Source organism: Perna viridis, chromosome 15, assembly GCF_037379345.1.
Source record: "Perna viridis isolate PV_CMFRI_1.1 ecotype Kerala chromosome 15, ASM3737934v1, whole genome shotgun sequence".
NCBI lineage: Eukaryota > Metazoa > Mollusca > Bivalvia > Mytilida > Mytilidae > Perna > Perna viridis.
Window position 1 is genome coordinate 9,030,379 of NC_142459.1, and position 14,868 is coordinate 9,045,246.

Consider the following 14,868-nt stretch of genomic DNA (forward strand, 5'->3'; position numbering starts at 1 on the left):
ACCCAGAGTTGTAGAGAGAGTAGATATAAGAGAGCATACCCAGACTTGTACAGGAAGTTGATATAAGAGACCAACTAAAATCACTTACAATGTATGCCCCTTCTGTATGAAGCCACACACCAAATTTTAAATCAATCTATTCATTAATAGCAAAAATAAGTGCAAATTAAATGGGTGGAATGGTAGTAGGACAAGGTGATTCCAACATACCACCAACTTGCTGAGTGGTGGTATATATATGCAGTAAAACCAGCCCTTGGAAATTATGCGAACAAAAGTATCTCAACATCTTCTTGTAATTAAGTATCACTCCAGGAAAGAAACATGCAAAATGTGATACATAGTTGCATCAGAAACAGTCACAGACCACATAGCCAGTCTTCAATTGTCATTTGCTTTTCACATTTTCACGAAAAAAAAATATTATAGATTTGTATGAAATTAGCACTTTGCAAGAGTTATAGTTCTTGATTTGATTTGATTTGATTGATTTTAGTAGAATAAATGAATGTTTTTTTTTCAAAATACACAACTGAATATAAAAAGGACTATGGTTTCATAAAAATAGTGTGTGGACTGCAAAAACATTGATTGTCTGAATGGGTTTTCTACACCACAAATCACATCTACCACAGACAGTGTCTGAAGTTTATATGAACTGAAAGTAAACTATCAATTTTACTTTGAGTTGCCCAGTACCTGTATTATCTATAAGTTTGTCATTCTCCTCTTCCTCCACAATATGTGCCAACGTCAACATAGCCATTATCTTCAGCATTTCGTGTTCTTCTTTTGTGTGTAAAAATTGTAGCATCACCTGTGGAGGTAAAAAAAAATAATTTATGTGTAATGACACAATTATTGCCTTTGATGTAAGTCACTATCATGATTAATCAACCTGAGAAAATGTAATGTTCGCCAAACTGTGGGGAAGGTTGGATTCCTAAAAAAAAAGGTGGGGTGCTAGAACATTATTTACCATTTTTTGTCAATTTTATACATGAAAATGACAAATTTTCCAATCATCAATTGCAGGTGACATGTTTTTATTATTATTTTAGTATCTTTCAATAGAAAATATGGAACAAAATACAGTACTACATCTGCAGGAAGCTTTTAAACTAATTTTTTTTCTCTCTTTGAAATTAAAACATCAAGAACAGAACAAACTTTGGCCTCAATTTAAATAAAATAAAATTAATTAATTAAAATTAATTTTTAACACTATTTATAACACTAAACATGTTTTTTTTAAACCACGAAAATTGATACCTGCTTAGAAGCAAAAACTGTTCACCCTTCCAGACCACCTTAGTGCCTGTATTTGCAGGATTCATTAATGTGTGTTTTATTTTATTTTATCTTTTATTTTTTTGTCTTTCTTGTTGTTTTTTTTCAGTGTATGTTTTCAAATATTTTTTGCACATGGATTTCCCCTCTTTGTTATATCCCCCTTTTTTTGGCTATATGATATTTTCATCTTGTATGGTAAGCAAATATTGAGAACAGGATTCATAGGATAATTAACAGGAAAGTGTGAATTACCAAGATATGATCACGAGTGGCTAAAACAGCTAGATTTAACATGTGTGCGGAACTTGTTTGACGCACAGGTTAAATCCTCAAGCATTCTTGACATGAGCGATCATATTTTGATAACCAATTGATTATCCTATTTATTTTATAGATTTTCTTCGTAATTCACAGATATTTTCCAACAAGAATTTTAAAGTCTGTGATTGGCGAACTGATATCAAAGTTTTAACGTTTTGGCGGGAGAAAGTCCGAGAGTGAAATTACCAAATTTATTTCTAAGTGTGAATTATCGAAATTTATTACACAGGGAACATTTGATAGAACTCAGGTATGTATATAATAATTTCCCATCTTTCATCTTTCAATAGAACCCCAAACTTGTAAATCCAATTATCTTCCCTTGCCTTTGTACGTATCTACATACAACATTCAACTTTCAAATAAAATTTCATCAAGTTCCATCTTATAATTTCGGCATTATGATACCCCAAGGTATGGATAAGATACATTTCTAAATAACTGGTAGAGAAAAATAATGAGAACAATTAATTTAATTGTTTTGACATTAATCAAGATCACAGCACTTCGATTTATTTTAAGATTAGAAATTTCCCATTTTTTATACATAGATCGATAGCAAGCCTCTATAAATAGTATCGTGGTTTATATTATGACTTCTATATACAGTGAAACCTGTCCAAACTGAATCTTGAATAATCCTTTATTCTGTCTTTACCAGACACTTGTAACTATGTACCAACTGAAATGTAGTTTGCACCTGGTAAACCAAACTCCTGGGTAAACCAAACTCCTGTCTAAAACAAACATCTGAGTAAACCAAACACATGTATAAACTGGACCCCTGTCTAACCAAACACTTGTCTAAACCAAACATCTGTCTAAACCAAACATGTCTAAACTGAACACCTTTCAAAACCAAACACCTGCCTAAACTGACCACTTGTCTACACCAAACACTTGTCAAAACCAAACACCTGGGTAAACCAAACACTTGTATAACTGAACACCTGTCTAAACAAGCACCTATCTAAACCAAACACCTGTCTAAACCAAACACCTGTCTAAACTGACCACTTGTATACACCAAACACTTGTCAAAACCAAACACCTGGGTAAACCAAACACTTGTATAACTGAACACCTGTCTAAACAAGCACCTATCTAAACCAAACACCTGTCTAAACTTAACCCCTGTCTGAACCAAACACCTGCCTAAACTGAATCCCTGTCTAAACCAGACACCTATCTAAACCAAACCAATTATAAAGTCCTGAGGGGTTCAGTTTATACAAGTTTCACAGTAATCTGCTCATAAAGGATTGATTGTAGGAGTATTTAATGTTAAAACGGATCAATTAATCAATCCAGTTTTGATCTTAGAAAATAAAGCTTACATCTGAGGTACTATTTTCTCTGAAGTAGTGTTGTACATCTGAGTTCCGTGCTACATTGTGTAAAATACTCATGGAAGACTTCACAACATAAAATACATTCTGAAATAAGAAATACAAAGAAACTGGTCAATGAACATCAAGAATTGATTTTAAAAAATATGCCTTTTGAAGATTATATTTTTGTGTAAAGGGAGAGGCTTGCTACATATTTTTTTTCAACATACACTCGAAGTCAAGTTAATTATACATAGGAAAATTTCAACATACGTTTTCATATGTTTCAAAACATATAGAAACATATTTTGGAAACACTATGGACATATACAGATCTGTTTATACTACATGATGACAATCCATATTTTTCAGCCTTTTTCTATGAAAATGATCTGTATAATCCTTAACTTTCTGAAATTTTAACAAAGGTACTATGGAGATATTCACAATTAGTAGAGTGTAATTTGAAATCAAAATCCGTAGAAAATACGGCAAAATCATATAAGTAAACAACTCTGCATATATCTAACTCTTACAAATCATTGAAACATTTGTATTCAGCATTTGACATCAATCTAATGAAAGCATTAAAGTAACTTGGATTGATTTCATTCTGTGTCAAATGAAATCTTTGTAGGCTTTGTTAAAATTGAAGTTAATACAAACGTATCACTGATTTTAAGAGTCATATCCCTTACCCTAGGTCTACCTCCTTAAAACTCATGAACTGTATATTTTGCTCAATTACAAGTAAAAATAATGGTTTACATTGGGAAACATTTGCTTCCATGTATATGTTTTAATGAAAGATTAACATATGTTTTTTCCTGTGTAACTAAGATAACAAAGAGATAATCTCCTGTGTTCAAGTTGGCTCACAACATGAAATACCCCAAACTGGATTATCTCCCTTTGAAACAATAATCATTTCTTTAATTTCTCCATTTCAAATAAAGTCTTCCAAAATCCATCAAGCTGTAAAGAAGTTGTTGCCAAATTGGGTGGGAACCTTTTACAGGGGAAGTGGGAACTACTACCCTTCCCCATAATTACTCCCATTGGGATACTGTAAAAATATTTATGTTCATGGGGTACTAGTTTTCATGGTTTTCTTTCCTTAATCCACAAAAATTGGTATCCACGAAATTTAAGTTCTTTCACTGTTATATACCTTTGAACTCATATTATCTATATAAGGCTTGTGTTTACAGTTTACTGTCAGGAACTTTACACCACCATGCTGTGCTACAGCCTAAAACCAAAAAAGAAAAAAATATCATAAATCCAAGAACAATACATTTTGAAATGTAATTCAGTTTGGAAAAATATTTTTGAGTATGATAATTGAAAAGGAATTTAATGCTTTAGAACGTCACTACTACAGTATAAAGTAGTACTCCAGCTAATGATCATGCAAAATGTGATTCATGGGTAAAAAGCCTACATATTTTTATTTTTGATATTTTGTCTTAAATATCATAGTAAACAGAAAATAACATGTGGTTTATCATATAACCCGTACTCTTAGGAGATAAAAATTGTATAGAATGCACTGTAGATTTCAAAATTAAGGGAAATAACTCTCTAAATGATGCTCAAATACAATAGAATCTATTGGGCTTTCAATGTTGACTATCTCCTAAGAGCAGGCAGATTTGAATGAATAATTACACATTTCATAGTATAGACCCATAAAACAACTTAATTACAAAAATAAAAATATGTAGCCTTTTTTGGGGTGTATCACATTTTTCAGATTTTGCATGTTTTTACATAGACAGCTACTTAACTTTTTGTTCTCTTTTGTTTTTCGTTGCTGCTTCTCTACAGAAGTTTGATTTAAGATACCGTTCTTCTGCAAGGTTTTTCCTAAGAAGCGACTGGAGGCAAAATTGTATGGTTCTAGCACATTTTTTTTCTAAAATAAAAACTCTAGTATTTCTACTCCTCTTGCCATTGGCAATTCTGACATTGTAACCTTGACCTTGATATTATTAAAATTCTCGAAAACGAGAAATCAGTGCAATCTGTGAGCAATAATGTCTACACCTGAACAAGGACTCTTTAATAAGCCCTTCCAGACAAAATTCTTTCTTTTTTTTTTTTTCATTCGGTAGATTACCTTGGCCAATTCCAAGCTAGCATCTGAGTAGTTCCACAGTGTGTTGAGAGTGTAGTAAGTTGGGAACCAGATCCCATCATTCTTAAATATCCCCTTCTTATTTAGAGTGGTCAGCATCTTCATCCCAACCTCTGTAATAAGTAATAGTATGAATGATACACATTATTGCGTTTACCAATGATTTTGCATTTTGATGTCCAGAATATGTGTTCAAATTGTTGATCTTTTGAACGCTGCATGTGAGAGATTTCCCTCTCTCCAACTTCTCAAATAAGAACATCTCCCTTCCTCAAACTTTTTTTTAAGAGGGAGACCTTCTTTTCTTCAATTTTTCAATTAGATCTCAAACTGTCCAACTTATCTGAAAAAGACTCCCTATCTTCCCTAACTTCTCTAAGAGGAAAAAAGAGCAATTGGGAGTGTACATGGTCTATTTTTTTTATGAAGGCAACAAAGCACTCAACTGCATTAACAAATAGGGTCATTAACAGCATAATATGGTGAATATGTCAATATAACAAGAATAGGTATGGTGAATATGTCAATATAACAAGGATAGGTATGGTGAATATGTCAATATAACAAGAATAGGTATGGTGACTATGTCAATATAACAAGAATAGGTATGGTGACTATGTCAAAGAGACAACAACCCAACTGGCATGAAAATTTCAGTCCAAGGCCACCCATTGGTCTTCAATGAATGATGAGTGAACCCTCACACCACAGGACAGGCTGCAGCTGAGCCAAAAACATCCTTTAATACAGTTACAGCGAACAAGTTCTCCTATATAATCATGTAACATTAAAAAAAAAAAAAAACTAATGGTGGAAAGAAAACAAGACATACAGAGGCCAGAAATTCCTGACTTGGGACATGCACAAAAGAGTTAAAAGTTCTTTGGTGTGATCACATCCCGCCCCCTTTAAAATATGGCCACTATGGAAAAAATATTACACAATTAACCACACCTAAAATCAGTTTAAGGAAGGTCTGAGTCCCTTATTACAAAGGAAATTAAAAGACACTGAATATAAATTACACAACAGCACAATTTATAGTATAAATACTATAGAACAGCTTTAACCTGCAAAAAATTATGTCTTTATTGTATCCATGTTATATAAATATTTGTTCTTTATTATTTGAAACTGTTCTTGTTTCCTCCAACTTTTGAAAAAGGACAGTGTAATCCAGGTATAAACGGGTGCCTTAGCCTGTAAGAGGCAAATTTGAAGGCATTTAAAGTGAAAAAATAACATCTTTCAAGGGAAAATTCACAGAAAATGCAGGGCACTTGATCCTTCCCAAAACAATCTGTATGAAACAAGGTTTAAGAGGGACAATGGGTCAAGAAGAGATTTATCAGGTATAGATCTGGGGCCAGTGGACCTCATTTGATCTCATTTGACCTATATACAAAATTGAAAAACTATTCTGGAATTTAAGACAGATTGGACACTTGAACATTTAATATATGTATCTATGTCAGGATAAATAGTCTTCCCTAATTGTACTTGTTAAAGAATATCTCACAGAAAAAAGTACAAAAATGTACTGGAAAATCAAAATGTTTATTTCAAAACATAAAACAAAGCAAGGAAATATCAACAGACATGAATCTGCCATGCTAGGTATACCCCCATTTATACACAAAATTGATACCAGACAGCTACTGTGCTTGCTAAAAACAAATGCCCAATCTTAATTAAGCCTCATGTCATGTTTTAAATCCATCCATTCAAAGAGAGTTATGAAAACTGTGACAATATTTGGACATCAAATGGAAAAATAAAATGATGGTGATTCCAAAAAAAACACCAGCTTGGTAAATCATTTTGTGATCTACCATGATGCTTGAAAGCATGGTAAAATTTCTGTTCCCAAGATTATCACAACTAACATGATAAGTGCCAAGCAAACCAGTGATGTCAAAGGTCACAATAGTTTCACTTTCAGTTCAAGCGATTGTAGAAATATGGATATACACAGGCAAATGTGCCACACATGCGCATCATATGGTTTGCATCATATGATTATCATATAAATTGAGCACCACATAATAATCATATTTTTCGGTATACATATGATTATCACATGATTATCATAAGATGATCATATATTATGTTTTTTTAAAAACATATGATTGTCATATGTTTTTAAGCCAAAATTACCATATGAGAATAATATGATAATCATATGCCTATCATATGTTAAATATCATATGACTATCATATGTTAAATATCATATGATTGTCATATGATTATCATATCATTATCATATGAATCAAGCACCATAAGATTATCATATGTGGCACATTTGGCTGTGTACAAATCTTTTTATTGATTTGATGTGTAGAATTTAATGGTGATACTTATTTATTTATTAGATTCATCATTTGTCAAGTGATTGCTGAGCGGTAAATAGTAGTACATGTATATCCAATTTTATTTAAAAATAAAACTTACATATTATATACTAGACGGGCTGCATATTTGATGATGGGAGCAAGACCCTGTGGTTGAATAGAAAAATAATATTAAATAATATTAATTAATTCTCACCTGCAAAACCGTTCTCCTTCAGGACATGTCCAATCTTGTGTCTAATGCCTTTATATTCCCAGTAAGTATCACCAATACTTTTAACTAGTTTCATTCCCTCTCCACGATCGTAATCCTCAAGTCCTTTCAATGCCATCACAATTTCCCGTATCCTTGGTAACAGATCATCTTCCTTTAGGTTCTTTACATTACACAACTGGTCAAAGTTAATGTCCCCATTCAGTTGTCCGTTAGATTGGAGGGACTGTAAAGACTGGGATGATTTTGTCCCTTCGGTCCTCTGTCCAGTGTCGAGGTCCATTTTACAGTTGTAGGTAGTCTCTAAAAGACTTATTGGTCCATCTAAAAAAAAAGAGAAATTTAGAAATTTTAAATATTCATCAACATCAATTTTGTGCTTGAAGGGCAATATATAGAATAATAGTTCAGATGTTCTGCATTATATCGTCAGTACCAAAATCTAAAGTAATTATCATATTATTCTATTTATTGATAACCAAATAATTGTTTTTTGAACATTTGAATATATTTTTAGCAACTACAAATTGTTGGTGCGTGATGTCATTTTCATTCAAAACTCTAAAGAACACTTTAAGGACATACCTCAAAATCACTTCCTATGTTTTGACGATTATATAACAAAATAAGCTATCTGATAAATTCTAGGTAAAATTCTAGGAAAAATTCAACTCTAGGTAAAATTCAACTCGAGGTAAAATTCAACTCTAGGTAAAATTCTAGGTAAAATTTAACTCGAGGTAAAATTCAACTCCAGGTAAAATTCTAAGTAAAATTCAACTCTAGGTAAATTCAATTCTAGGTAAAATTCAACTCTAGGTAAAATTCAAAACAGAAGTCAAAATTGTGGGTCAGTATAACCAATGGCAAAATCAAGGTCATAACCAGAAAGTTGGAAACCATGACAATGGTCTGTACTCGGTGCAAGCCTTTCCAATGAAAAACCAGGTTTTAAAGCTTTTCATCTTTGCCATTTTACAAATGCCTCTATCTGAAATTGTTAAGTAGCAGTCTTTGTAAAAAACATGCAAATTCTGTAATTTGTGTTACACCCTAAAGAAGGTTACATATTTTTATTTTTGTTATTAAGTTGCCTTATAGGTCTATATGATGATGCGTAAAATTATTCATTCCAATCTGTCTGCTCTTAGGAGATAATCCACAAGGAAAATTCAAAAGTTTCTATTGTACTTTCGTGGCATTCACCATGTTCACAGAGTTATTACCCTTAATTTTGAATTCAATAGAACAATCTTTACGGTACATGTATATGAACAGTGGTTACCGGTATATGAAAAGCCACATGTTACATGTAGTTTCTGTTTACTTTAACATTTTACAGAGTTATCTCCTTAATTTTGAAATCAACAGTGCATTCTGTATAATTTTTATTTCCTAAGAACACAGGTTATATGAAAAACTGAAAGTTAAGCTGTGGCAATTTAAACAAAAAAAAACTAAAACAAAAATATGTAGGCTTTCCAACTATGAATCATATTTTGCATGATTCTTAGATGAAGTACTACTTAATACTTTTAAGATCAATGCCAAGGTCACAAAATTTAAAAGATAGCTCATAGTCATGAATGAATAAACTATGTTTCATGGGATATTTATCAAGTTCTATAAATAGACATCAAATATATAAACAAACAAATTAATGAGATATAGTATTTATCAGTTATAATCAAAGAATAGGGTTTGTAGTCTCGTCACGTGACTCTGTGGTTTCGTAAGAATGGGTCCTAGTCTACCATTCAAATGTATGGAGATTCGTCATTAACATAGCATTGAGTTCAATATTAAAAGCGAAGTATCATTTTTGGGTAAAAATACTGATTAAAAATGTCAATTATCAAGTTCTAAAAGATAAAAATGTTTAGAATAGCATAAAATAGAAGATTTTGCATTGTGAAGCAGCGTTTGAATTTCCCGAAGTACACACTAAAATGCATATTGGTCTTCGGATTTCAATACATTCTACACTGGAAATTCCGGAAAGGAAACTGAAACTAGAACAAGACTTACAAACCCTATTCCTTTCACATCATTAAAAGCCAAATTGGAAAGAAAGAAACAGAATGAACTTGTTAAAAAGTTTTTACTAGATTAGGTCTAAATCACATTTTTCTTCCCCTATCAATACAATCCATTGTTTACTGAGAATGGAAAGATGAATGACATATTACATAAAAACAAACTACATAAGTAACTGTCTTTGTAAGAATCATGCAAAATCTGAAAAATGTGATACATCCCAAAAAAGGCTACATATTTTTATTTTTGTAATTAAGTTGTTTTATGGGTCTATACTATGAAATGTGTAATTATTCATTCAAATCTGCCTGCTCTTAGGAGATAATCAATATTGAAAATCCAATAGATTCTATTGTATTTGAGTGTCATTGACAGAGTTATCTCCCTTAATTTTGAATTCTACAGTGTATTCTATACAATTTTTATCTCCTATGAGCACGGGTTATATGAAAAACCAAATGTTAATTTCTGTTTACAAAAGCATTTTAAACAAAATATCAAAAATAAAAATATGTAGGCTTTCCAACCATGAATCACATTTTGCATAATTCTTAGCTGGAATGCTACATAATCAGAACTACTATTTCCTCTACACTAAACAAGAAATATGTGAGTGATGCCTCTATAGGGATACACCCGCTGATCATCACAATAAAAGGAAAATTCATGTTTTTTTTCTGAAAACAGGAAGTAGAGAATGCATCCCACAATACAACATTCCTCTAGAAAGCTTATTACAATATACATGTATTACATGAAGCAATCTTAATTTAATAGTAGTTGAAAAAAAAAATGTGACAAAAATGTTGTATATTATGACTGTATAAGGAAAAATCATGTTTTTCCACAAATAGAAAATATATATTTCAAAAGTTATGAATATTCATAATCAGCAATTCTTAGTTTATTGCATAATATTTATGCACTGAAGTGCACCATCTGACCTACCATTTGTTGATATTCAAAAATACATATGTACATGTATTTATTCAATGGCTGAGAATGCTGAATAGAACTCCAAAATGGGACAAACCTCAGAAAACCCAGGAGCATTTGTAGTCTACAGGAGCACCTCTGAACTTCCAAGAAAAATAACCCAGATCCTTAGAAAACACAGGAGTTTTTGTAGTCTACAGGAGCACCTCTGAGCTTCCAAGAAAAACACAGATCCTCAGAAAACCCAGAAGCTTTTGTAATCTACAGGAGCACCTCTGGGTTTCCAAAAAATACAAAAGGTACCAAAACACAAAAAATATGAAGATGCTCATGAAAGTATTTAAACGTGTACAGTACAGAAAGAGACATACCAAGATTGATCATTGCATGGTGGAATGCCACTCTGTTAGAGGTAACCCAAATTTTTTATCCAAATAGATAGATTCATTTTTTTTTATTTTAAATTGTAGATTATGCCCAACAACTTACAAAAAGAATTTGTAAGAAATCTTAAGAAATAATAATGTTATTGGCTACCACTCTCAGAGTTGAGTTCCACTATGTCGGTGATTAGTCACTGTATGTCTCATTCTGTACTGTAATACTCACTATGAACAGGTTTACATGTATGATCGAAGGAATCCCATTGTGACAGAGTCAGAGCTAGTGGTACTCGTTTACGAGGAGGTTGAGGAGCAGAGCGATGCGAGACACTTTCATCTAATGACGATTTTGAACTCCCTTGACTATGAAAACTATTGGTTCTTTGTCTTACAAATGTCTTAACATCCTCTCCTAAAATTTCATATTCCTCTGCCATTTTGGATTCTGGAGCAATGGTGTTAGACAGTTTTTTATCAGATTTGCAACAAAATGACAAAAAAATATTGCCACAGGTTGGGGATCGCATATGCACTATTGCTTAAATTTGTTAATCAGAGAAGCAGTAAAGTTTGTTCTATACAACAGTTACAAGATAAAACAGAATTTTAAAACTAGAGAAATTCCAAAGCATTATTTTTCTTCGATCGAAGTCACTTTCTGTTGAAAAACTTCCAATATGTACTTTCATTTCAATTTCATAATCAAACTGTTGGTTTTCAAATGTCATGACATATACCATAACACATAAGTCCAAATCTTCCTAGTCTAAAATGTAATGTACCAAAATTCCACAAAACATTTCATCCGAACTCTTCAACAAGTATCTTATCTATGAGTTAGAATACATACATCTGGTTATTTTCTACATACTAACATAGATAAATGAAAATTAATGGACCAAAATGGTCACGATCCAAGATCGAAAACAGCATATATGGAAATAAACACCCAGCAATAACCAGCATTAAACACATGCTGTTACCAAATGTCAAGGGAAATTTCGACCTTTACTAAGTGGTGAAAATTGCTTTTAGCATCAATAAAATTATTATTACATTTGTATCGAAAATGATAAACTTTTACAAATGGAATTTATCCAACTGGGCACCAAAAAAGGGGAATAACTGATGATGTCATTTCTCAAAGGGGGGAAACTCAATGTTTTGTTATGAATAATGGCACCAATTTCAAAGGAAGATTACTGTTACTAATGGCATGTATGAAAGCTTTCAGATGAATTATTTCATTAATGAACCATATAGTTTTTTATCATGAAATAAGAGCTAGCTACTATCAATCTATGTATATAATATTGTGTGAACGTTGAAAAAAATTGGTTGCTTGATACCCAAAGTACCATTTATAGGAAACACTTATAAGTGTTATTGTGTAAAAGGCAGACAGAAATAATGATAAATACAGAAAATAGCAATTGGAAATGGAGACAGTTATACAGTCACCCGACCGACCCTCATTTTATCGCCGCAATCCTGACCTTTTTATCAGCAATTTTCTGAAATTCTGGAAATTCCTGCTTTTTCCGTCACTGGTACGGGTAAATATTGTATTAAACAGCAATGGCAGCCAAAAAAAAAAGAAATTAATTAATCTGACCTACCAACTCTATTTTTTTTTTCAGCATGTGACAGTAAACACACATATTTTTGTTTGGCCTGACCAGCTCTAAAATAAAACAGAAGAACACAGGTTGACAATCCAGAACTAAAATTTGATTGATTGATTGTTGGGGTTTAACGCTCAAGCAGCAATATTTCAGCTATATTCAGGCGATGAACATGAAATGGGATGATAAAATTAACATGAAATGAACTAAAATTTGATACTAATCAAAGGTCAATAGTTACATATATGTAACTGTAAATGAATACCTTTTTCATTTCCTCTTTCTTCATCCCTGGGAAGAAAGGTTTTTATTCTAAAAAGGGACCCCTATACTGGTTCATTTGGGCAGTATAATGGAATTGTTAATACCAAGTGAGTTTGAAATCGACTGTTTTAAAATTAAAAAAAAAAAAAAAAATCAAAGGTCCATAAATATACAATATTGAGGTATTGTTAAAAAATACAGCTTGAAAGTGTATGTGCATGAGGCTACGCGATGTCACAAAATATTAATCTTGGCCACCCATTATCTAAGTCAAACACTGGGTAAACATTCAGCCTGTATTTTTTCTAAAATACCCTGATATTGTTTTTATCCTACAATCAGAAAAAGATAAAATAGTTGTGAAGTATTCATGTAGGTAAAATTTGTTTAATTATAATCTAAGTGTTTGTCTCTGTAAGGATCAGGCAGTGGGCGTAAACCTACAATTTTGAAAGTTTAATTTGACTATTTGCACCATCAGAATCAAGTAAAAAGACAAGATTCCCCACATCATTTTGGTAATAGGAGTTATAATTTCAATGAAATATTATGAAAACAAACATTTCAAGGGCAGATAACTCTGTCAAAAACCTCATTTTTCAAACATTCTTTTAAAAAACTTTCTAAACAAATCCAGCGAAGCAGAGATCAAATGATGGTCTTTTCAAATAGAGAAAGCATCCTTGAGTAAAATTGTATTGTCAGATCGGTAGGTTAATGACATGCATGTCTCTGATTTTTCCCATTTTGCCTGATTCTTACAAAAACTTTCATTTACCTAATGTCTACTGTGCCCAACCGTATTAATTTTATTTGTTTGATCCAATGCATGGGGGATTCCTGTTTTCATAGTTATCAAATATAATTATTGGTACGGCCTAAAAAATTACAGGCAAAGAAAACGTACATGTCACTCAAATACAGAATTGCTGTATTCAACTCACTGTAAAGTAAAACCTATTTAATCAAAACCCTTGTTCACATTAGACAGGTTGACCTAGGTTCATATTTGAAGTGATAGAGGACTTCAAAAAGTGTCTGGTTTAGACAGGTTTTCAGCTTATTTGAGGTCTGGTTAAAGCAGGTTCGACTATTTAAATATAACTTAGGATTACAATTGCAGGATAAAACAAGTTGATCAACATAAATACAGACAGACAGACAGACAGACAAACCATAGACCAATGCATATTAGTAACTACCATTAACATCTACTGAATGCCATAACTATTATACAGGCTAACTCATTTCACATGATTTTCACATAAATTCATGTGATTTTCACCCAAATTGAGTAAATAAATTTTGTGACAGATTTCACAGGAAACTGATATGAAATGAACCTTCATGTGAGTTACATGTTAACTTTCACATGAATTTCATATTAAGTGAATTTCATGTGAAAATCATACTTATTTCATGTGAATTTCACATAAATTTCATGTGAAGCTCATTCACATGAATTTAGCATAAACAATTTTTGCCTGTGTAACAGGAAACAATCATCTAAAGAATTTTTAATCTCTATCAATAAGATCTGTGTTTAAGCCAGCACAAAAATTTCATTGACATTTCTAAATAAACTTTCCCGGCCTTAGTGACTCCCATCGATTAATGGTCTTGTACTCAAAGCTAATCTCTGACCCAGAATAACCTTGCTATCGTGAGTCAATACTGTTACCCAATTTATTTCCTACAGGAATTTTCCCATTTATTTACTATGGGATATATATATTTCATTTTTCATCACTTAATTACTTTACATTGAGTGACTGTGAGATATTGACGCATTGTTTTTTGCATGAATAATAGTAAGCATGAATATTTGACGAAAATTTTCTCATTTCCCGACAGCTTTGTCAGGAATATGGTGCAGTTTTTATCGGTAACTGATAATGACAAAATAAATTACTATATACAGATATCATATTTCCTATTAAAGGAACATATTGCTGCATAGAGTTCTTGGATC

At 32.0% G+C, this 14,868-nt stretch overlaps 1 protein-coding gene across 2 annotated transcripts in view; it reads right to left on the reverse strand.

Annotated features, from left to right (window-relative positions):
• LOC148596841 (uncharacterized) overlaps window positions 1–14,868 on the reverse strand; it is a 47,383-nt gene that overhangs the window by 11,836 nt on the left and 20,679 nt on the right. For both annotated transcript variants that reach the window (XM_088562755.1, XM_088562756.1), the window contains exons 2-6: window positions 7,634–7,975; window positions 5,068–5,198; window positions 4,117–4,197; window positions 2,952–3,050; window positions 700–817 (exon numbers count right to left, since the gene is read on the reverse strand). In XM_088562755.1, coding sequence (XP_088418881.1) covers window positions 700–817; window positions 2,952–3,050; window positions 4,117–4,197; window positions 5,068–5,198; window positions 7,634–7,934 — 730 coding nt within the window. In that variant the 5' untranslated portion in view covers window positions 7,935–7,975. The remainder of the gene's footprint in view (window positions 1–699; window positions 818–2,951; window positions 3,051–4,116; window positions 4,198–5,067; window positions 5,199–7,633; window positions 7,976–14,868) is intronic.